This window comes from Macaca nemestrina, chromosome 13 (genome assembly GCF_043159975.1).
Source record: "Macaca nemestrina isolate mMacNem1 chromosome 13, mMacNem.hap1, whole genome shotgun sequence".
In the NCBI taxonomy this organism is placed as follows: Eukaryota; Metazoa; Chordata; class Mammalia; order Primates; family Cercopithecidae; genus Macaca; species Macaca nemestrina.
Genome location: NC_092137.1, coordinates 36,793,443 through 36,818,334, shown reverse-complemented (window position 1 = coordinate 36,818,334; position 24,892 = coordinate 36,793,443). Strand labels below are relative to the sequence as shown.

General features: G+C 44.3%; 1 protein-coding gene across 10 annotated transcripts in view; it reads right to left on the bottom strand.

The window, feature by feature from the left end:
- Positions 1 to 24,892, bottom strand: part of LOC105464840 (vitrin) — a 126,676-nt gene that overhangs the window by 28,411 nt on the left and 73,373 nt on the right. For 2 of the 10 annotated variants that reach the window (XM_011712927.2, XM_011712928.2), the window contains exons 7-11: positions 19,741 to 19,932; positions 13,117 to 13,173; positions 11,854 to 11,919; positions 5,248 to 5,292; positions 3,617 to 3,679 (exon numbers count right to left, since the gene is read on the bottom strand). In XM_011712927.2, coding sequence (XP_011711229.2) covers positions 3,617 to 3,679; positions 5,248 to 5,292; positions 11,854 to 11,919; positions 13,117 to 13,173; positions 19,741 to 19,932 — 423 coding nt within the window. The remainder of the gene's footprint in view (positions 1 to 3,616; positions 3,680 to 5,247; positions 5,293 to 11,853; positions 11,920 to 13,116; positions 13,174 to 19,740; positions 19,933 to 24,892) is intronic. The other 8 variants (XM_011712929.2, XM_011712930.2, XM_011712931.2 and 5 more) reach the window with 4 other exon arrangements.

The window sequence follows — 24,892 nt, the reverse complement described above, 5'->3', positions numbered from 1 at the left end:
ATTTTTATAAGGTGTGAGAGATCTGCAAGGCCAGCAGTGAGGGAGGGCAGGAATTATAGAATAAGAAATAGATATCAATATTCTCCTTCATTTCCCTGGGCGAGGCAACCAAAGAAATTATCCACATATATGTATAGGGTGTCAGTCCTTGTTTGTAGCTATCTTAGAGATTTTTCTTTCTTTCTTTTAGTTGTGATGAAGACTAGGATAGTTATTCTGGCTTAGGATCTCTGGATCTCTGTGGATCACTATGAAGGTTATAAGAGAGGTAAAGGGATGGATGGGCTGCAAGCTCTTTTCACCCTTTCAAACATCAAAAGGAACTAGTGAAAACCCACACAGGCTAATGGAAATTAGTGTTTTCTTTGCTGTAGACAGGAATGATATCATCTCAGTATGATAAAACTGACTATTCAATGCTGATAAGAGGCTCTTATTGGGAGCTATAGATCCTTTTGATTAGTAAAAAGTGAAAAATAAATTATTTAACAGTTGCAGTTTAGAAGACAAAAATGTTTCAAAACAGATCTCCATATGGGGGAAAAAAAAAGAAGGCCGGGCGTGGTGGCTCATGCCTGTAATCCCAGCACTTTGGGAGGTCAAGGTGGGTGGATCACAAAGTCAGGAGATCAAGACCATCCTGGCTAACACGGTGAAACCCCATCTCTACTAAAAATACAAAAAATTAGCCGGGCGTGGTGGCGGGCGCCTGTAGTCCCAGCTACTCGGGAAGCCGAGGCAGGAGAATGGCGTGATCCCGGGGCGTGGAGCTTGCAGTGAGCCAAGATCGCACCACTGCACTCCAGCCTGGGAGACAGAGCAAGGCTCCGTCTCAAAAGAAAAAAAAAAAAAAAGAGAGAGAGTAAAGTTGGAAATTTCTAGGCTGGTGCATCCAAGAGAACACTGGGGCACTGCCCGTCGGGGGTGGGGAGCAGCGGCCAGACAGGCCTGCACCTCTCTGATCTGCACACAACCACCCACATTCTCTACGGTGCATTGTTGCCATGGGGCTGGAGGAGAAGCTCTGTAGGTGGAGAGGGTTTTTGCTAGTTTAAAAACATCGTTTTAAAGAGGAAAGCAATAAATGAACATGAGTTGACAAAGTTTTGAGCAGAAGAATTGATGAGAAATATTTATGGCTGAGTGCTACAGCAGAACTGTGATTATGAGAAAAGTTATACCTGAGAACGTGTTTTATTATCTTGCAGTGTTACATGGCAATCAAAACCAGGGAAGTAGGAGACGAGAGGGACCCATCTGGGACTGGCTGACTTTGCTACATCTAGAATCAGGGCACCTGTTTGTACCTTGGCTCAGTAGCAAATCTCAAAAGAAAAGCTTTTACCTCCTGTCGTCCTGCCTGTTCAGTGCCTACCAATTCATCCTTTGCAGTTGGCTTCCCTTGTCCTTTGCTGCCCCCAAACTGCCTATACCCAAGCATGATCTTGAGATGAAGAATGAAAGAGGCAAATAAGGTCCAGAAGCAGAGTTTAAAGATGCCACTAAAACCTTGGGTAAAGCAAAGGAAAAGCAGCATGTGATTCTCATATGTAGTTTGTCATATTGTTGATTCCCAAGGAAGGCCAACTCATTTTTTTCCTGGCTGGGCTTGCGGTGTGAATTGTTGCCAGCAGGTGGCAGTGGAGTTCTTTAGGGCTTGCCGCCCACTAGCACCTACAGTTTGCTAGACTCTCAGGCTCCACCCAAACCTATAGAGTCAGATCTGCATTTTAACAAGATCCCCAGGTGATTCCTGTGCACAGTAAAGTTGCAGAAGTACTCCTGAGGTGGGGTTTCCCTTCCAGATGTCAGTAGATTAGTTCAATATGCCTTTTGGAATAAAGTATTTTTTGGGGAACAATTGTTAATTAGAATAAGGGCCAAAGGGAATTTTCTTTTTACATGAATAAAGTACATGGATATTGTAGCATCTATTTTGATTCCTCACAGGCAGTTTTTCCTCCTTATTTCTTACATCTTGAATTGCGTTCAGGATTAACACGTTCATCTCATAGTTAGGTCTTAAGAAGGTGAGCTGTTTCTCTATTGCTTAATTCTCTTTACTCACTAGCCTGATGGCTGATACCAGGGTTATCTTTGTTCCTCTTTTAAATGACAATGGTTCCAGCTCAGGGCATGTTTTGTCTGAGACCCATGGCTTTCTTATATGGAGATGAAAACATTCTGATCTGAAGATGCCAACATCAATGCTAACAGGTAGAATTGGGTTATGCAGTGTTCAGTGTAAGCAATTTATTATGGCTACAGAAGAGGTCAGAGGTTGAAAGTCAAGGAAGAGAAAGTAAGATATAGGATCTATGGGAATCAATCTACCAATTTATTTAATTGCTCTAGTTTCCTTCAACATGGTACAATTTTATAGATTAATGCTTTGTGTTGTCTAATACATCAGGCCAGTGTTTCTTAACTCTGGATACATATCAGAGTCATGTACATATCAGGGTTGCTAATGCAGCTTCAACAAATGAAGACTCCTGGGATTCACTCTGGACAGTGCTTCTCAAGGGTAAATGTGCAAAGGAATCAATCACTGTAGAACCAGCAGGTCTGGGGTGGAGCCTGAGATTCTGTGTTTCTAGCAAGCTCCCTAGTGATGCTGATGCTGCTGGTCTCCAGACCACACTTTGGGTAGCAAGGTCTAGGGAGAACCTGATACAGTAGGTATGAGACAGGAAGGTGGGCATCTCTAATAATGTCTTCAGGTGATTCTCATATGCAGCAAGGTTGAGCCTCACTGTCCATTGGTGGCTGATTAGTAGTGACTTTCTAGAGGAATTTGCAGGTGTTTTCTTTCCATACCTTGTAGGCTACTACTATACCGTTCTCGTTTTCCTTATTTTTCTCTGGTTCTTCCTTTCTGATATCCTCAGGTGGTTTATCCTCCACCTAGTGTGGTTCTTCGGGCTTAAGTCTTGTGTTTCTTCTTACTTTACTCTATCTCCCTAAGTCACATTTTCTGTTCTCATAGCCTCAGTTTTGAACTATAGCTCATTGTCTTACAACTCTAAATTTCTGATTGGGCTGTTCCTTCTGAATGTCAGATCTGGGTAGTCTTCTCTCTATCAGATCAAATGTCTCGAAGAAGATGATAGACATAAACCTGCTCCATCCCCGGTGTTCCTCATTGTAGTACCATTTACCTAGTTGCTCAGCTCATCTTTAACTTCTCCCTCTCTCAAACCTCTGCCTTCAATCCTATAGATTCTTCCTTCTCTGTATCTCTTGAATATGCCCATTTATCTTCATTTCCACTTCCAACTCTGAGCTCTGGCCACCATCATTTGCACTAGACAGTTGCCCCTGCCAACCTGCCCATCTCCTCCTTTCATCCTTCCTTGTCTTTCTGTTCCATCCCATTCTTCACCCTGTTGCCATAGTGATATTAAAACATCTTGATACTCTCCCCCTCATGCACATAGACAGTTTATATCCTTCAAAAGCTTCCTTTTCCCCTTAGAACAAGGTGTCAAAAGAGAGGCGATAAATAGATCCATGGTAGGAGAGAGGCAGGTTTGAGTGGGAGTGAGTGGGAAGAGAGGAGAGAGCAGTTCAGATGTCAAAGACACCGTGGGTTTCTAGTTGTCAATTAACTTACTTGGATCTCCCAGGGATACTGGCTCCAAAGACTGTGTGCTCAATTCTTCTTTTGGAACACGTCCTGGAAAGAGCAGTAAAACTTTTGGTGACTTACAAGGACAGGAAGCAGCTGGCCTTACCCCAGGGAAGGGGACATAATGGATATTCACACCCAGCTTGGGGGCTTGGCTTAAAGCTAACTGTGCTTTTCTTTACATTACCCCCACCCTGAGAAAAATAATAAATTAATATTTACTTACAGCCTATCAAAAACATAGTACTCTGCTGAGGGATTTGAAATAAGAGACTTGAGTTCTGCTCTCATTAATTTATTATTTATTCTGAGTCTTAGTTTTGTTATTTGAAAGCGTTAAACACTTTGCCATTGTAAATTATGCCTCTGTAAAATTCTGAAAATCTTGAGCCACAGAATGTGTCTTCCTCAAATAAACCTCCACCGTGCCAAGATCATGTAGGTCTTCAGTCAACATTTGGTGACTGAGACAATGAACGAAGATGAGTAAGGCGCAAGGAGGACAATCTAATGAGGACTGGATGTGGACTGGAGAAAGACAGTTTATTTAAAAGCAACTCAAATAAGAGGGCTTAAAATGCAACTCCACCCTCCCAGCTGTGTGAGACTAGAAGTAGAGATGCAAAAAGGTTTCATGCTGTCAGAAGCTGTGCGTGTGAAGTTGCATTTCAGCCTTGTGGAAGGGGGTTTCTTTAGAGCCATTTACATGTGAGCCAAGTTCATAAATATACCATTTAAAGAAATAAAGACAATAAAAGCGAATCCTTTCAGGCTTGGTAAGACAAATGGGCTTCCCAGGAAGAGCGCGCTTGCAGCACCGGAAGTGAGTCTCCCCATTTTTAGGATGCCCGGAAGTTCCGGGATTCCCCGGGGGTGGAGGAAGTGCGGGGGTCATTGCTCGCGCTTGGCTGCAGTGAGCTTTCTACTAGCTTGTTATTTTTTCCAGTTTGCAAAGCACATGATTTCATCCTTCCATTAAAGGTCAGCTAGCTCATCTCACTTCCTCACATCATTTTAAACATTCACTTTGGGTGTCTAACAGTATTTCTCAGCCAGGAGCCTGTCGTGGAAACGCCCCAACGCTCTGCGTTGGAGGAAGGGGAGAAGTACAAGTCCAGAGGCGGAGTCCTCTCCTTCACCTCCTTCTTCCCCTACCAGTACAGTCTTCCCTCCCACGAAGAGCTGGAAGGTCTTGTTTGTTGGAGTTTCGAATATTTAATGCAGTAGGCAGCGAACAACACCCATTCTTGTGAAGGGAAAACCTGAAAGCCATTTTGCAAAGGAAAAAGTGGAGTTGGAGGAAGTTAAAGTATGCTGCCAGATGGAGTGAGGATCCAAACCCATTTTGAGAGTGCGAAACTAGCTCCCTTCTGGCTTTTTGTCTTCACGTTTCCTCTCTCCCTTTTGTTATCCAGTATTGCTCCTTACCCCAGGCCTCCCTAGGAAGGGAGTTTCAGTGTGCCCTTTGCAGGACCCTTAAGTCAGAGGCGGGAGCCATTAGAAATCCTAGACTAGCGGAGCTCAGCCACTCTGCCAGCTGGATTATTAGACTCTTAGTTCTGTTATCCTATGCATCTTGATCCAGGCGTGACTGAGAGGTTGGGCTGTATAATTACCTTCATCTAAAAGGACCGATCCAGGTTTCCATGAGTCCATCTCTCCTGATTTTCAAAATTGAAAAGAAACAAAACTTGTTACTTAAACCAAACCAGTAGAAACTCTCGAGTGAATTGCCGGGATGATAAGGTTTCCCAATTGTGTCCGAAAGTTAAATAAAGGAACAGAGGGCCAGAATTTTGGATGAAGCAACCTGAAATCTGTATGATTTTTTAAAATCTGAAGCTCTTAAGGTCAAAGTCATAAACATCTTTACCAGTTTCTTTTTCATTATGCACCAAGAATCTTGGAATAATGGGAATCCTCGGATTCAAAAGGAACTAAAAGTTCATCCATTCCAAACCATCTCCCAACCTGTTTTTACAACATCCCTGGCCTGCGAGTGGCTGGCTAGTGCTTGAATACCTCCAGAGAGAGGGGATTCACTACATATTCAACCAAAGTAGTAGATTCCTTCTTGCACTATTGAGACTGAATCTTTTGTCCTAAATCCTTTCCCATCTATTCATACGTCCACACTTATTAAGCACTCACTATGTGCCTAATATCGTTCTATGTACATTTGTCCCACCTCTTTGAATTCCCTTGGAACTAAACAGAACAAATATGGCCCTTTCAGGGAATAGGCAATCCGCTTATTTCCCAAGATTCTGCTTCTGGGTGTGTGACTCAAACAGAATAAAGGAAAGTAGCACCTAGACTTATATGCAGTAAGATGTTTAATGGTCTTCATCACAAACTGGTGCTGATGAAGTAGAAGGGGTGGAGGGGAGGGGGAGAGTCTTACCCAATAATCTCTGACCTTTTTTGGAAAATCATGGCTGAGAGGGGCTCACAGGAAGCACAAATGTGTCAGGAAGCCTTATAACACAAAAATGGCTGTTTCTCTTTCTTTCTGCCTCTCTCCCTCCTTTCCTCTCTTTTCCATGTCTCCCCTCCCTTCCTCCCTCCTTCCCTCCATCCCTCCTCCTTCTCTATCTTAGATCAGAAAGTTGAGAGCATGATCAGCTTTTTATTTCTTGAAGGCTATCAGCTTTTCTGCCAGCTGAAATTACTAACACACTGAAAAAAGGTGATATTTTTCTTTACGTGATGAAGATGCCAGGCAGTTTTGAAAGGCAATCTGTTCTTACACATTCTGGTTTAATGGTGAGACCTGAGTTTAATCTAGTTCAGTCATTAACCAGGTGTGTGACCTTGAGCTAATCACAAACCCTTTGTGAGCCTTAGTTTCTTTGTAAGTAATATAAGCAGATTGGGCAGGATAGTCTCCACATTCAAAATATTTATGACATGCTTAAACATTCTGATCAAGAACATTCTGCTTCTTTAGCCTTATTACTTTATTGCCACCTACTGGTGAAAATATGCACTTTACCCTTTTCCTAAAAAAATGCGCTGCAGGCTTCTCTCCGTTTTTTGCCCAAGGCTTGCTTGCTTGCTTTTTCCTTTTTCCGACGCACTCTTGAATGTCAGGAACATTAGGATGCTGGGTGCTCTACTACTTTATCAGGAGATAAACAGTCCCCCAACATCAGGGATTTCTAAGCCTCTTGCTCCTGTCTTAGAAGCCTGGCCTTATAGTAACGCCACTTTCAGTTAGTTTGGGACAAGTTTGAACCAAATTACATTCATCCAAAAGCCAAAGGCTGAAAAATATTTGGACAGCTGAGACTTGGTGTTTTTTGGACTCAGTAGTAATGAGAAGTAAATTTGTGAGAACATTTGTATTCTGGCGTCAAGGAGGAACAGGGTGGTATCAAGAAAAAAGACGTCAGAAGCCCATCCTGGGTCTGCCAAAGACCAACTGGGAGCCTGGGGAGCTCACTTACCTTCTTTCCGGTTTGCCTCCAGTTTTTTCCAGTGTAGGGCTGTCATAAAGACTTTCCCGGCACTGTCACATGGAGGAGACTCGAAGGCGGTAAATGTGTATCAAATCACTTTGAAAAGTGTAAGTCACTCTTAGAAAACCAGGGAATTATTTTTGTGTTTTTGTGACAATTCTTGCTTGGTCATCTCATAGATACAGTCATGTCTAAAAGGAGTGTTGGTTCTAATACTACATGTTCTCACTTACAAGTGGGAGCTGAATGATGAGAACACATGGACACATGGTGGGGAATAGCACATGCTGGGACCTGTTGGAGGGTTGGGAGGTAGGAGGAGGGAGAGCATCAGGAAGAATAACTAATGGATACTGGGTTTAATACCTAGGTGATGGGATGATCTGTATAGCAAACCACCATGGCACACATTTACTTATGTAATAAACCTGCACATTTGGCACATGTACCCCTGAACTTCGGATGCAAGTTGGAAATTTAAAGAAAAAAAAGGTGTATTGGTTCTGAATGATTTCTGGCGTAAAAATGTAGAAGCCATTGGTGTTTATGGAGAGCTTGCTTAGTGTCAGGCATTGACTGAGCACTTTCTATGTGTTAAGTCACAATCATCCAGTGACTTAGTTGCAGCTATGATCTCATTTTACAGGTGAGGACACTCACACACAGGGAGTGGCAGAACAGAACTTTAAGCCCAGGCAGGCAGGCTCCAAAGCCTACCCTTAACCACCATCTGTTTATCACACACGAGGAGGAGTCATCATCGCTTCAGCATCTCAGAGTACTTGCTTAGGCTACCGAAGAGCTGGGCCTGGCCCAGCCACCTGCAACTCATGCTAATGTAGTCAAGTCTTCAAAAGGGCCCAGAACCATCCCTGCTCCTAAGACTGTGGTATAATCTTGGTGCTGGTTCCAGCTCCTTCTGTTCCCTGTACATCTAGAAGTCACCAACACAGGACCCAAGCAGGGGCTGCAAACATGGCCCCTCGGGCTCTCAAATTTTGTAAGACAGAAGCCCAAGTGGCCCTTCAGCTCCCTGGTTTCTTCCCAGTGATTCCCCTGGGGTGTAGTTTTCAGGAGGAAGTGGCTCTGAAAGGCAGCAGGCATCTGGACCAGCAGAATCTCTAGGCTTCCCTTCTCTTCACCTGGCTTCATGTCCCAAGAGCTGCACGTTCGCTGGAGAGCAGACTCTTGCTGTACTGAAATGGGGAGCACTCAGAGGGTGGGGTGTTGCAGCTGTGCCCAGGGTGTTGCCATGCTGGTAGCACATTGCACAAGGACTCTCAGAGAAGGCTGAGGACAGTCTGGGGTCCTGGGCGTAAGCCATCATGTCAACAAAGCATCGACAGTCCCAGGTTTATAAATGGGCTACCATCCAAGGCTCGGTGTGGGGTATTTTTTGGGAGGCCTGGCAGCCTTTTCTCTTGGAAACAACATTAACTCCATTGTTAGGTTTCCAGACCAGTGAAGCTTCTTTGACTCAAACATAGCTCATGGTACGAAGCCAACCAGCATAAGGATGGTTCCGAGGAAAAGCCACCGGGTTTTAACTTGAATTATCAGGAGCCCATCACGCCCACCTCCTCCATACAGCAGGAGTAGACTGCCCCAACTCCCAGAACCCCGGTAGGAGGGGTAAGGGCTGGCAGTGGGAGACCCAGTGCTTAGGAGGCAGTGGCATTACTGATGACTCTGAAGCGGGAGAGTGTGGGACCTGTGAAGGCAAAAGCCCTAGCAGCGTAATTCTAGAATTTGAAAATATTTGATTCATGTTTGCAGTTCTAATGCACAGCATAGTATCTGACATATAGTATGCTCAATAAATATTTTTAAAAATTAAATCACAGGTCCCCTTCCTGAGAGCTTCAGCTTAAATGCGGGAGGAGGGGTACATGAATTTCTATCTGTGGCTGAAGGCACCGTGGGAGAGGGTGGCAGGCATCACTCATGGGTCGTACGCCTGCTGTCCTGTAGAAAGGAGGATGACAACATCATCAGGTCCACATGTAGCTGCTTGTGTCTGGGTTTATCTAAACACAAAGGAGGTGTTTAGTGCAGACCGCAGGATTCGGTTTATCAGTAACGGGAATGGAGACAGGTGGCATGTTTATCCATTTTTCAGATGACACAAAGATTACAAGGATGTTAACACAGTAAATGACAGAACTAATAGGAAGATTGTAGCCGACTAAACGAAGGAAGGATTTAATAGAGATAGGTGATTTTTCCAATGTGGGCTTCAAAAACTCGATTGTACCTAGGCAGGATTGAGGTGATCTGTTTCTACGTAGGTATATGATAAAAAGTCCTGATCACGAGGTCAGGAGATCGAGACCATCCTGGCTAACACGGTGAAACCCCATCTCTACCAAATATAAAAAAAAATTAGCCGGGCATGGTGGTGGGTGCCTGTAGTCCCAGCTACTTGGGAGGCTGAGGCAGGAGAATGGCGTGAACCTGGGAGGTGGAGCTTGCAGTGAGCCGAGATTGTGCCACTGCCCTCCAGCCTGGGCTTTAGGTATTGCAAGCTCAGTAGGAGATGAGCCAATGGTGAGACAAGGCTTACTCCAAATGGAACTTGGGATGTTTTAGTGGAAGCAGAGTATTTAGGACTACAGAGGCAATTGCCTGGCACACTACCCAGGCCACATTGTGTTTGGGGTGCCCTGGTGTATGAATTATTAATAGTCTATAGCATAGTTAGAGGGTGTACTGCCAAGTCACGGAAGGACCTATTGAAGGGATTAAAGAAACATCCTGGAAAAGATGAGATATAAAAAAAGACATGAAGTCTGGCTTCATGTATTTGAAAGGCCCTCTAATTTGAGACACTTTCAAAGGTTCTCAGCCTTTTTATGCTCTAAAAAATTGTCAAAGACCCCAAAGACCTTTAGTTTGTATGAGTTATATCTATTAATTTTTATCATTTAGAAATTACAACTATGCATTTTCTCATTTGAAATGGAATACTAACTGGCAATTTATTCAACTATTAATTTGCTTTATTTTCACTTATTTTATTTTATTATTTCATTTTTTTTTTTTTGAGGCGGAGTCTCCCTCTGGCCTAGGCTGGAGTGCAGTGGTGCCATCTCAGCTTACTGCATCCTCTGCCTCCCAGGTTTAAGTAATTCTCCTGCCTCAGCCTCCTGACTAACTGGGATTACAGGCGCACCCCACTGGCTAATTTTTGTATTTTTAGTAGAGGTGGGGTCTCACCATGTGTACCAAACTAGTCTCGAACTCTTGACCTCAAATAATCCACCCGCCTTGGCCTCCCAAAGTGCTGGGATTACAGGCGTGAACCACCGCACCTTGCCTAACTATTAATTTACTTCAAAGTGACAATAGAATTATTATATTTTAACGTAAGTGTTAATTTTTACTGAAAAACAACTGTTTTCTAAAACCAAGGGTTCGGTGAGAAGAGTGGCAAATGTCTCCAATGTCTATCATAATAGAAGACAGCTGGAGTCTCTTATCAGCTCCTGCAGTCAGTAGTGATATGTTGTTTTTGTTGAAATATGTGGAGAAAATCTGTCCTCACAATGACATTAGTCAGAGAAGGGAAGATGTCACAGAATCTCTGAAAGCAGGGTCTTTGAACCACACTTTGAGAACCACTGCCTTAGACAAATTAGTAACGAGGAACTGAAGTTCTGGATAGTTATGTCTAACAGTTTCACCCACCAAATGAAGGGGCTGGGAATTCCCTACTACGTGAAGTATAGGGTAAAGGCCTCTGTCTGGCACACCATAAGTGATTCATTTTTAGGTGAGAAGTTAGACCAGATGTACTTTATACAATTCTTTCCAATTCCATAATCTGACAATTTTATAGCTGAGGAACTGGGCAGCTTGCCTTGTATACATGACTGCATCTGAGATGAGAGCTGGTGGAAGGATATCTAACTAAGAACTCCAAATGTTCCTACATGCCTTTACTCAGGGTGTGCAAATGGCTTCCTCCCGCTGCAAGAGCCATAATGGGGCTTCCTAATGAGCCTAGGTCTGAGCACCTAGAGGGTGTTGGGGGAGTCCTTTAAGTCAGGAACACTCCGAGAGTTCATGGGAGGCTCTGAGGCACTCAGAGCCAAGTTGCAGGGATGATGGTGAAGAGAGAAGCAGCAGAAATTGGGTAGGATTTGAAGGTCAAAAGGAAGCTAGGAACATCCGTGTGGGTCGAGACAGAGTGGCATTATTGGGAGCATAAAGGAGAATGGAGGAGAAACAGAGAATCCCAGAGCTATAGAACTGGAGGATGGTAAACTCAGAAAAAGGGAATGAGGCCAAACGCATTCAGCAGAATACAGCCTTGAAACAAACCCAACATTGTCAGGTAGTAAAAAGTCAAAGATGCATATCAGGTAATGTGCCTCCTTGCCAACCGTCCCCCATGCCATATCCCAACCACGTGCTGTGTTTGGGTATTCGTGCTTCATCCTGGAGGCCAGTCTGAGGCTAGGCCTGGTAGGTGCAGAGTGGTGCAGAGACTGCTTAGTGGGGGGATCTCTTGAGGGGACACAAAGTAATGACAGCCCTTGGGTGTCTTTGTTGACAAAGATCTTCTCTCTGATGCACTGAGAACCGATCAATCAAAGAGACATTTTCTCGAGGTTAAATATTAGCGTGCCCCCAAAGTCTGGTGACCTGAAGTTGAGCTGCAGAGGCCAAGAGCAAGTGTGTGGGGGAAGTCCTCGTGTTTGCAAAGTGCCACAGAGCAAATTCGCAGGGAGCAGGGATGGTAAGCAGTGGGCAACTTACCCAGGCTACCATCCGCTCTAACAGGTTTCTCGAAGGCAGCTCCTGAAGGATCTTGCCTTTGGATACCTGAGGGGATTACACAGGGTCAGCTGACGTACACACAGCCAGCAGGCTGCTTTCTTTCCTTATTTTGCCCCCTGGTGAAAATTACCTTAGTTCAGAGTTTCCTTGGAAGTCAGCCGAGCTCTCTGTGCCTGGCTGTACTTTTGGGGGTTGCAGAGGAGGCAAAAATCTTGGCCAAGGGGACAGGAGGAAACAGTGCCCCATGACTTCGCCTCCTGAAGAGTCCCACGAGTCTGTAGAGGCCTGAGATGGCCTTGGAGTCCTTGCCCTGGCCAGTGTTCTGATTCTCAAGCCTTTTTGTCCAGGAAAACAGCATGTGCATTGGCAAAGGTGCAATTGTGAAGCTCATAGAAGCTGCTCACCCTGACCAGAGGAGCCCATGGGGCCCTTGTTCCTGTCCAGTAGCAAGTAAAACAGAACCTACAGTTTCTAAGAACATGTGGAGAGTGGATGAGTATCCCCCAGCAGGGGGAAGACCTGAACACCCCCCCACATTGTAGGTCCTTCTGGTCCTAGTGCCCTGTGGCTTCAGAGGGAATGGTATATTTCCACCAAGTGTATCAGCTCATAGACCGGGCCGTGAGTAGAGTTTGTGGAAACCATCAAACCCTGCTAGATTTTCCTTTCTAATCTCTGCAGGCCTTTACAGTGCTGCAGAGAAGAGAATTTGCTGGATTCCTAGTTCTGCAGCCAAACCATTAAGGGGCATACAGAAATGAAGACAGCCAGGGGCATTTCAGAATTCATAGGTGAACTCTGGGGTGGAGGCGGGTGGGAGAGAATGTATTTCTATCCCCAGTGGCATAGAATTACTCAGGCAAAAAAGAGAAAAAAAAGGCTCTTGCCTGGGAGATGATACAAATTTCCCTCAGTGTTTTACCGTAGTTCCTCAAAAATAAGTCCCAGAGAGTGTCCCTTTTCAGGTCTGTAAGAGCCTAGTTGCTGAATCCTGAGACATTCCTTTCACAACCTCTACAGAATCACCTCAAGGGAACGGAGAGCGGGTCAGGCCTTTGCTTACTTAACCACTTCCTTACATGTTTTCTTATAATTTGGACCCTTGAGCTGTATCTTCTGTTGACCTAAGTGGTTTAATAGTCCTTGTCCAAATCTAAATTAAATGGCAAATATGTGGAGAGGAACCCCATGTAAACAAGCTTAACTTTCATCAGTGGCTGGAAAGGGAGTTTAGGGTCTTACCTGGATCGGCTCCAGGCCTGTTTTGGCTGCTTGTGTAGGTGGTAGTGGACCAGAGATCTGTAAGAACATTTGACTGGTCAGAGCATGAATTTTATTTTATTTTAATTAATGAACTTATTTTTGAGTCAGAGTCTCGCTGTATGCCCAGAGCTGGAGTGCCGCGGCACGATCTTAGCTCACTGCAACCTCCGGGTCAAGCGATTCTCCCACCTCAGCCTCCTGAGTAGCTGGGATTACAGGCTCAACCAGTACCACCAGGCTCAACTAATGTTTTGTATTTTTAGTAGAGATGGAGTTTTACCATGCTGGCCAGGCTGGTCTCGAACTCCTGACCTTGAGTGATCTGCCTGCCTCAGCCTCCCAAGGCATGAGCCACCACGCCCGGCCAATAAATTTTAACCTAACTGTTCTCATTCTTTCCATGATCCAACCTAGCAAAACATTACCAAGGTCGGAAGCAAGGTGAAGCTCTATATTTTGGCAGTCTGAACCTGCCTTGGAAGAGGAATTCAAATAGAAAAAAAGAAAAAGAAAAAGAAAAAGGAGTATTTAACTTAAAACACAAACTAAAAACTACAGGCAATAATAACCTTTGTATTTCACAACTATCAAAGTATCTTTTAGTCAAATGCCATATTTCTTTACACTTCATTATTCTTACAATAATTGTCAACTGTGCCACTCATGGGGAGGTTGAAGTAATCCTTCAATGGAAATGTCACTTAATATTCAGCAATTTGCTTAAGCTGCGTTAACATGGTATTGATGCAAATAGCGTTAGCTTTCCGTCATTTTTAGAGGTACACAATGGGTTATCCTTAATTACTCTGTGAGTGAAGGAAACACACTTCCACATTCATTACTTATTGAGCAATTTCTCTAAAGCAAGGTTTTAAAAGGGAGAAGGAAGATAAAGCATTCTGTTAAGAGAAATGCAAAGCCTTTGGAGGGGGAAGAGAGGCACGTAAAACCCAGCTGAGGGAAGGAACCAAATGTCAAGGAGGGGAAGAGCAAGAGGGCATGGAAAAAACTATCAATTTGTCTTAGAACCTGATCTATCCAAAACCAGCTTTTGACTCTTTTTGTCTTTGTTCCAATTATGTGACACAAACTCAAAGTAGGTTTTTGTTTGTTTGTTTGTTTGTTTTTTGTTTTCAGTCAGGCTCTCACTCTGTCCCGCAGGCTGGGGTGCAGTGGTGTGATCATAGCTCACTGCAGCCTTGATCTCCTGGGCTCAAGTGATCCTCCTGCCTCAGCCTCCTGAGTAGCTGAGACTACAAGTGCACATCGCCATGCTTCACTATGTTTTTGTTTTGTTTTGTTTTTTGTTTTTGAGACAGAGTTTTGCTCTTGTTGCCCAGGCTGGAGTGCAATGGCACGATCTCAGCTCCCCACAACCTCTGCCTTCCAGGTTCAAGTGATTCTCCTGCCTCAGCCTCCTGAGTAACTGGGATCACAAGCATGTGCCACAATGCCCAGCTAATTTTGTATTTTTAGTACAGATGGGTTTTCTCCATGTCAGTCAGGCTGGTCTTGAACTTCTGACCTCAGGTGATCTGCCTGCCTTCGCCTCCCAAAGTGTTGGGATTACAGGTGTGAGCCACCAAAGTTGTTGTTTTTTTTTTTTTTTTTTTTTTTTAATTTTTGTAGAGACAGGGGTCTTGGTGTGTTGCCCAGGCTGGCATTGAGCTCCTGGCCTCAAGTGATCCTCCTGCCTCGGCCTCCCAAAGTGTTGGAATTAGGGAGGCATGAACCACCATGCCCAGCCTCAAAGCAGCCTTATTTTCTGTTTAATTATACAGATAACATAGGCTTCCTGTAAGAATAAGATGATATACTATGCATAACAAGCAATCACCTTTTATCCTCTAGCCAGCAGTTACTGGTATACACTTCTGGTTACTTGTATCCCTTTTTCTGCGGGATGTACATGCTCTCGTGTACAACACACAGTTGCAAAAGTGAGACTGGTTCCCATGCTGTTTTGTAGGCTGCTTCTTTGACTGAACGATCTGCCCCAGGCCAATTCTCTCGTGGCACTAAGTGCACATATTTCTCAACATTTTACTACCTGTATAGTAACCTCTTTAACCGTTCTTCTAGTGATAAACAATTAAATCATCTCCTTTAAAAAATGATGAACAGCATCTGTGTTCATGCTTCTTCTCACCCCTGGTTGATAATGACGTTAGGGTATATTCCTAGAAGTGTGAATTCTGAGTCATTTCTCCACACTGTCACCCAGACTGTGTATTAACCAATTTCCAATGAGAGTTGGTGAGAAATGATATTTTGTTGTTTAATTTGTACTTACTTGATTCCTGGTGAAGCCGAACTTTTTTTTTTTTTTGGCAAAGTCTCACTCTATCACCCAGGCTGGAGTGCAGTGGCACGATCTCAGCTCACTGCAACCTCTGCTGCCCAGGTTCAAGGGTTTCTCCTGCCTCAGCCTCCTGAGTAGCCGGGGTTATAGGCGCATGCCACCGCCTCTGGCTAATTTTTGTATTTTTAGTAGAGATGAGGTTTCACCATCTGGGCCAGACTGGTCTTGAACTCCTGACCTCGTGATCCACCCGCCTCGGCCTCCCAAAGTGCTGGGATTACAGGCGTGAGTCACCAGGCCCGGCAAAGCCGAACATCTTTATAACAATTTTTTTTATTGGCCATTTGTAGTAGTTCCACTGTGGCTTGCCTGGTTATGACCTTTCCCCATCTTTCTTTTGGAATATTTGTCTTTTTCTTACTATTTGTAAGACTGGATTTTAAGAAAAGCCTTCTCCAGATACCTTAAGGAAGATAAGCGTTCACTGGTGAGATAAGTGTTGGTAAGGGAAACTATGTGGAAGGAATGGGCAGTGATAGATGCTGGCCTCTCTTCCTGCCTCAAATATCACTTTCTCCCCCTTAGCTGCCCTTGGTCAGAAGGTGGAGCCCAGGGTAGAAAAGTGAAGGATCACAGTAATCGCTATTCCTTGCCACTAGGCGGCGCTCTTCTCCCCTCCCTGATCTACCCTTGGTTGTGGACAAGTTCAGTGCTAGCTCAGCTGAGGCAACCATGGCATGTCTTGAAATGAACTTGATTAAGGAAACAATGGAAGGCACAGCCACTCCACCTCCTTAGCCTGTGGTAGATTCAGCCAGACCTATAGCTGAACCTGGAGGGATTTTCCGTCTTTTCCAGCACTTTCCTAAGCATATCTAGAGATCTGGCTCTCCCAGCTTCCCCCTCCGTCCCCGGGGATGCCATTGTCCTTGGCCTTGCCCATGAAGAACAGCCTCCTTCTTGCACCTGTAAGAAGTCTCTATTGCTCTGGCTTTTGGCTTCCTTACCCCCAGCCTTGACTCACTCCCTTCTGTCTTGTTGGTTTGCACATTCATGGGTCAGTTAAGGGGCCATGACGCGGGCTTGGTGAACAGCCCCACCTTCCATCTGCATCAGCTCCACCTTCCATCTGCATCAGCTCCTCTGCATGGGCTGGGAGAGCCCCTGTCTCTTCCTGCTGTACTTTCCACTCTCCCTTGAGCCCTCTCCAAGTTCCCATGTCCTGTCTCAGAGGCAGATCTTGATCCCATTGTGGAATACAAATGAGTCACAGACCCCAAACGCAGGTAGCTCCTGTTTTGGCTACATACTCTTCAGGTGTCCTAAGCTGAAGCGACTTGCTGCAGGGATCTCGATGGGATGTGTTCACTGATGTAGCCCAGATTTAGAACAGTACCTAACACATAGTGGGCATTCAATAAAACATTTGTTGAATGAATAAGTGAATTAGGTTTTGCTTGAACACCCTGTCCACAACCAGTTCTAGAACCTTGCGCCTACAGTCACATATATAAGAGGAAAAATCTTTAATAAGTGCAATAACAACAACTCACTTGTCTATCACAGTATAAGGAGATTTGCTTTCTAATTTTCAGCCCATTTGAAGGAAAAACGTGAGTTATCTAAATATTGTTTAATATAGTTGGGCTGAAATATCACAGCAAATATCTATAGCCATACATTAAGATAGGCATTCATGAAAGTCAATTGGTTACTTAGTGCTGGAGAGGAGTGGTTAGGGGAAATGAAGAGTAACTGTTTATGGGCACGGGATTTCTTTTGGGGTATGAAAATGTTCTAGAATTGATGGTGGTGATGGTCACACAACCCTATGATTATATGACAAACCATTGAATTGTACTTTAAATGAGTGAATTGTATTGTTTCTGGAAAGTATCTCATGAATACTTTTTTTAAAAAAGACATAAGCAATTAAATATTAATTTTCACTTCTTTTTAGGCCTTCAGAAACTCCTTTGAGTAGACAATACAACTTTTAAAAAGCTCTCCCCCTTCCCCAGTTTGGCTCCTATCCTAGCAATTGTGGTACATGCTGCATGGCCTGCTTGCTCCGAGTGTTTGTCTAGCAGTCTGTGGGTCAGCATGGAAGTGGGCGCTGGACAAGGATGAAGAAGGAACACTGATGGACCGGGAGGCTGTTGTCCAAAGCTCCTGTTCCCAAGCCAGGAATAATGAAGCTTTGCCAGGTTAGGAGCCACTACTTCAAGTTTCTTAGGTTTTCCACAAGCAGAGCCCAACTTGCAACAGATTTCCAAGCTCCCAGCGTTGCCAAATAAATACGCCACATGTTTAGTTATATGTGTTATGTAAGAATTTAAAGTCCTCTAAGGAGAAAACAGGAGCAAACAATTTACTCAGATACTCAAAAATCTTTGAAAGAATCAAGGCATCTGAAGTCAAGAGCCTGAAATTTTAGAAAGGAGAACTTCTGGCTACAGAACCCCTGTTAACCCTTCCATCCAGCGTCCTTCCTGTTTCTCTTTTGCTATCAAGTATTGTGCACCCGTGTTAATATTATCCTGAGTTAAACAGGAACAGAATGGTAGAGGAGTGTTTGATATATTTCAGAAGTTCAAAAATTCTTTTTGCGGTATTCTTATTTTGGGACTTTATATCATAGCTTCTTCAATGAGTAGTCCATAAAATGGCATAATAATAACTCCTATTTCAAAAAGTTATTGAGACGATTAAATAGGATAATGCATGCAGTATGTCTGGTACATGCAATATATGTACTACATGGATTCTGTTATTTATTATTAATCCAAGAAGAAGTTGGCTGTGCTGAGCACCTTCTAATTTTGCCACAGCAATCATGCCAAGATGTGCTCTGCCTGGGCCTGGGGTGTTCATTTTTGGCAGGGATGCTCCCCTGCAAGGAAAAGGAAAGCCAGGCTGTTGGAGTTTGAATTCCAGCTCTGCCACTTCCCAGCTGTATAGGCTGAAACCAGTTTCCTCACTGCCTTACTCCTTGGTTTCCTCATCAGTACAATGGCTTATTCAAATTGGAAGTCATAAATCTACTTCACAGGGTTGTTATGGAGGATTCAATAGGCTAATATTTGTAAGGTGTTCAGAAAACGGTCTAGCACATTCAAAGTGCTGATTTGCATTTTCATTGATTTATTTATTGAAACGGAGTCTTTCTCTGTCACCCAGGGCGGAGTGCAGTGGTGCGATCTCAGCGCACTGCAACCTCCGCCTCCCAGGTTCAAGCGACTCTCCAGCCTCAGCCTCCCGAGTAGCTGGGACTATAGGTATGTGCCACCACACCTGGCTAATATTTGCATTTTTAGTAGAGATGGGGTTTCCCCATGTTAGCCAGGCTGGTCTTGAACTCCAGGCCTCAAGTGATCTGCCTGCCTCAGCCTCCCAAAGTGCTGGGATTACAGGCGTAAGCCACTGCGCCCAGCCTGATTTGCATTTTTAAAATAAAAAGATGGATAGGTAAGTAGCTGGCCTCTGCTTTGGGAGCAGGAAGGGGGGAAGGGTCATTCTCTGTGGCAGTAGTGACTGGAAGCTGGAGGTGAGCCTGAAAAGAACGAGTCCTAAGCACTTCCTCCTGGAAGGAAAAAGTGGCACCAGGTGGGAAATATTCAGAAAACATTGCTAGGACAATAGTGGAGCTCCAGCTGCAGGGGTTTTCACCCCCTTGCTAGAAAAGTTCTAGAAGTGAGATAGATGCTTATTAACCTACGATGGTGTAGATATAAGTCTGTGCAGAAACGAGATCAGATGATCAGACGGGCTCTTTAGGCCTATTTAATGTAGTATGAGATGAAGTCCATAAACTGGACCTTGATAAAACCTTCAGCATGATTTGAGCAATGGGTAAAAGTAGTAAGACAAAAAGCCATTAGAAAAGGAATGAAAATGTTAGCTATCTGACTTTTCCTAAAGGGATTCCTTTGGTTTTGTTTGCTTTTAATATTTGAAGACTTCCAAGTCTATACCATTTGTCACTTCAAAACCAATAACAACAACAAAAAAAACCCCAACAATGTTTACATAGAAATCTACCATCCCTTCAACTGAGCTTTTGGAGAAATGAGGATTTTGCAATGGGAAAGTATTCTATCTTCAGAAGCACGGTGACAGCAGTCCTATTTTTGAATCTATATCCTCCCTTGAATCTAGGAGGACACAATCACATACCCCTGGCCCAGTTCTCCAGTGCTCCCCATTCACCCAGCCCAACAGATGCTCAGACAGAGCTGTTACTCTAAAAGCCCAGTTTGCCATTTCCCTTGCACAAAGTAACAAGTGGTCTACCTACTGACCCATCTCCTGGCTCCTGTGGCCCACAGGCTCTGGTCTGCGGATGCTGGTGGTAGAAGCAGCAGAAGGGGATGGCCTTGGCAAGATGGTGGGGGTGGCCACAGCTACAGTGACAGCCAGAAGCTGCATCAGAGTGACTGGCTGTGCAGTTGTCGCTGGAATGGGTGGCCTCTGATAGGCTTTTGTGGTCTCACCTGCAAGAAAATGGAATTATACCAGGCCTACAAAATAACCTGTAGGCTCTTATAGACCTAGAAATAAAATAAATGTTGATTGAACACTAGCTATGAGCACAGAGCTGTGCTAGCCACGGTGAAGTGTGAAACCCAGGTAACAGCCACATTCTTGCCTGAAAGAATATATGCCCTCAGAGCAATCACTCAATCAACCAAAGATTCAATAGCAATAAAATAAATGACAGGTCAAAACTATAGCAACATAGAACATAGACGAGGCAGAACATGATTAATTGTTGAATTAATTTGCTTGGCGCCACTAGCAATGGTTTATGTACATATTTTTTTGTTTTTGTTTTTTGCTGTTTTGGTTAGCATTGGCCTTGGAATAGAAGACAGAAGGTACATTTGGGGCTTTCACTATGACTTAGAGAATACATTCTAGATGTTCTAATGTAGGTTGGTTCATGACTAGTCAACTCCTCTGGGCCCCAGTTTTTCTTTGTCTGTGAAATAGGACAACAGAATTAACTGGATGGTAAGGACCATCCAGATTCTACATTTTTTTTTCTTTTTTGAGACAGAATCTTGCTCTGTCACCCAGGCTGGAGTGCAGTGGCACAATCATAGCTCACTGCAGCCTCGAACTTCTGGGGTACAGTGATCCTCCATCTAACCTCCCAAGTAGCTGGCACTACAGATGCAAGCCACCATACCCAGCTAATTTTTAATGTTTTTGTTTTTGTTTTTTTTTGTAGAGAAAGTATCTTCCTGTGTTGCCTAGACTGGTCTTGAACCCCTGGCCTCAAACAATTCTTCTGTCTCAGCCTCCCAAAGCTCTGGGATTACAGGTGCAAGCCACTGTGCTCGGCCTAGATTCTACTTTTAAATGGTGCTCTTCATCCATGTGTGATGATTTAGATTGCTTCTCTCCTTTTAAACACCTCTGTAGTTGGCTCCCTATAAAGCAAGTCTCAATTTGTTAGTGCTCTGAGAATATCTCTGAAGGTTTAGAGTAAGGGGACAAGTGGCTACCCACTGGGTACTGGTTTGTCTTGAGAACTGTGGGTTCTCAGGGAGACACACGATGGCCCCCAAAGTAAACAGCTCCTCAGTCCTGGGAAGGAACAACTCACTGTTGCTTGTGCCTGCAGGGCCCCATTGGGGCATGCCAGCTTCTGTCCCTGTGCACCTGTATCAGCTGCTAGGGCTGCTGTAACAAACTACCACAAACTGGGTGGCTTAAAGTGACAGAAATTTATTCTCCCACAGTTCTGGAGGCCCAAGTCAGACATCAGCATCACTGGGTCAAACTCAAGGTGTCAGCAACACTGAGCTTTCTCAGGAGGCTGTAGGGTAGACTCTGTGTCTTGCCTCTTGTGGTTTCTGCTGACTGCTGGCATCCCTTGGCTTGTGGTCACGCCACTTTAGTTTTCAAGGCCAGCATCCTCAGTTGTTTCTCTGCTCCGTCTTCACATGACATCTGATATGGTTTGGTTCTGTGTCCCTACCCAAATTTCATCTCAAACTGTAATCCCTGTAATCCCCACCTGTCAAGGGAGGGACGAGGTGGGAGGTGATTGGATCGTGGGGGCAGTGTCCCTCATGCCATTTTCGTGATAGTGAGTTCTCACGAGCTCTGATGGTTTTATAAGGCAGTTTCTCTCTCTCTCTCTCTCTCTCTCTCTCTCTCTCTCTCTCTCTCTCGCCTGCTGCCATGTGAGACGTATCTGCTTCCCCTTCTGCCATGATTGTATGTTTCCTGAGGCTTCCTCAGCCATGTGGAACTCTGAGCCAACTGAACCTGCTTTGTTTGTAAATTACCCAGTCTTGGATAGTGTCTTCATAGCAGTGTGAGAACGAACTAATACAACCTCCTCCTCTATGGATGTGAAATAATCTCCCTCTGCCTTCCTTTTACAAAGATGCCAGTGATTGCATTTAGAGCCCACCTGGGGGATCCAGAATAACCACCCCACCACCATCTCAGGATCCTTAATTTAATCACAGTAGCAAAGCCTCCCCACATTTTTTCTATAAAAGGAAACATTCAATGGTTCCAGGGATTAGGACATGGATATCTTTTCAAGGGCGTTTTTCAGCTTACCACAGCATCCTAGCTCTGTCCTTAACTCTGCTTAGGGTTGATACATTTTTGTTACACAGCACAGCAGAACAAGGAGATAACATCTGAAATAAGGTGCTTCTGTCTCGGTGGGAACTATCCACCTTCCCCTTTGACATTGTATAACATCCAGGAAAGTAGTGCCAGAATCATAGTCCTGGACAAGTGATGCAGACAAATGTGTGGTAGGGTGTTTAGACCCACCGCCAACATCAGCACCTGCTCATTTCCCCACCCTGACTCTGCCGTCTTCTGTAGGGATCACAGCACTGATTTAAGAGAGCAGGTCAGCAAATGGTAGTCCTGGAATCGGGCTGGAATTCAGCCATTCGGTCTGCTCTTGCAGGCATTAGCTGGTCAAGGTAGGAAGCCGATCTTTCAATTGCCTTGTTTCTTGCTAAGTTGGTCACCTTTAAATCTGCCCGTAGCTTGTGCCAGGCAAATCACTAAAGAGCTGGCAGCATCCTCCTTCAAGCCATCCTCAGGCAAAACTGAATCTGCCTGATTCATGACATTTCCATTATTTTAAAGAGTTTGAGCTTTCATAACAAGTACTAGGGAAGTTTCTAATTTCTCCAAAGTACTTCTCTGTCTTACCCTCTGGTAAATGCTACCAGGCATTAATGCCTCTTTAGGGAGATGCAGGCCCAGGTTTGACCTACTTCATCTAGGGAAAAGCCATTTAACAAATCCACTTGTATATTTTATGAATTAGGGTGTAATTAATAATTTGGAAAGAAACATACATAAACTGAAAAGCTATTTTACTTGTAAATTTTTCATGCAGTTGCAACGTACTAAAAATAAAACTTCTACTTGCAAATAGTGAATACTTTTTGCCACCTAAAACTTATTATATATTGAAAATCTGAGTTATCTTTATGTCACACCATTGGCTAATCCCATGGCTGCTGACTATCTCAGTTTGCCTTTGCTAAAATTGATTTGCTAGAGAAAGGCTCAAGATCCTGAGGGCAGTCTTTGTACCACTTGCTTATAATGCAAATGCTTTCAAGTGGTCATAAATTCAACTAACAGTCATGGGCTTCCACCAGCTTCTGTGGGCTGTTGTTTTTGCCTGCTCTCCTTTATGGATTAAAACTGTCTTTAAGAGGGAAGATACATGCCTGTAACCCCAGCAGTTTGGGAGGCCGAGGTGGGCGGATCACCTGAGGTCAGGAGTTTGAGACCAGCCTGACCAGGAGAAACCCCGTCTCTACTAAAAATAGAAAATTAGCCGGAGGTGGTGGCACATGCCTGTAATCCCAGCTACTCCAGAGGCTGAGGCGGGAGAATGGCTTGAACCCGGGAGGCGGAGGTTGCGGTGAGCCGAGATCGTGCCATTGCACTGCAGCCTGAGCAACAAGAGCGAAACTCCGTCTCAAAATAAATAAATAAATAAATATTAAAGGTAAGATAGAGAAAAATTATTCCTCCTATCCTAATTGCTCCCAATTCCTCACTGAACATAATGCTCTTGATTTGATCCAAGGTGCATTCTTCATGGAACCAAGTTCTTTTTGAGCCTTTCAGAAAAAAACTAGTAAAATAGTTTCTTCGTGCAATCTCAGCTACATGGAGGGTTGATCTCTTTTCAAAGATTTTTATGGGAAAGCATTTCAAAACTTCCCTTAAAGGCTACACATATTCCTCATGTGGGCGTGGTTGGAAGAGCTCCAGGCAGCCACCTTCTCAAACGTAGCAGGCGGTGCCACGCAGCTCCCCCACACCTGGCTCATCGTTAGAACCACACTGGAGGTGTTAAAATGCAGGTTCCAGGGCCCTGGTCGCAGAGATTCTGACTCACTGGACCCAGAGTGGGCCGTGGAATTCTGATTTGTGAACCACAGCGAGGGACTCAGCCGACAGCCAGGGAAGGCAGAGGGGTTTTTCCCACGCCAGCTTCAGCAGCCTCTAACCAAGATTTACTTTCCCTTCTCTTGCTGTGATACTAGGAATGTGCCTTCCTAGTTTTTTATAAACTTCTACAAACCAACACGTACCTGGTTTTATTTAGCTCAAGGCTCTAGCCAGAAAGCAGCTGCCTGCCTAATGGTTACTAACTGCCAGGGCAGTGGGGGCGCGGTGGTGGTTTTAAACAGCATTTAAATCTCAGGGAATGCCTGTTCTCAGTGTGAGTTGTACAGGGCAAATCAAAGTGCCTTCTATTTTTTGAGGAGGATAATTTCCCATGGTAGAAGGTTATCATGCTTTTGGGGGTCATCCTGGCCTGATTAACCTGTTAATTCATATTCTCAGACAGACGGGGCACCTTTTATAGGGGCATGCCGAGACCTCAAGAGTTGCTCACCCTTCATCTTCTCTGCTTCCCCCAATGACTAAAGGAATTTTGTCGTTTAAGGAAGACGAAGGGGACCACTCCTTTCATTGTACTCATTGAAATTTTCTGAGTTCATGAAAACTTACTCCTAAGTAAGACTAAGGACTTAGGACTTGGGGATTAAGACCTTACAAAGTGAGGTTCTTCTATTCCCAAGAATCCCTTTTATGTTGGAATGCTGGTAGTTTAGCTCAGGGTCTTGCACGTAGGAGATGCTCACTCAATGTAAATATCGAATGAATAAACAAAATGAAGGAGTAAATAATTTTTCAGACTCTGACCATCGTAGATAATCTAGTAACAAGGAGATGATAGTAATGTCTAGTGATACTGACATCAAAAGTTTAAATGGTTTGGTAAAGGGGACAAGTGACATCAGCAATGCTTGGCTTTTGCTAGTTTATACATTTCACAGAAAGCACCCTCGGCCACCCATACTCCTTGTGGATGTCAATGATTCAGGCATCTGGAACAAGTGCTTGCTGGGGGTGAATGGTGCTTGGGGTAAATAG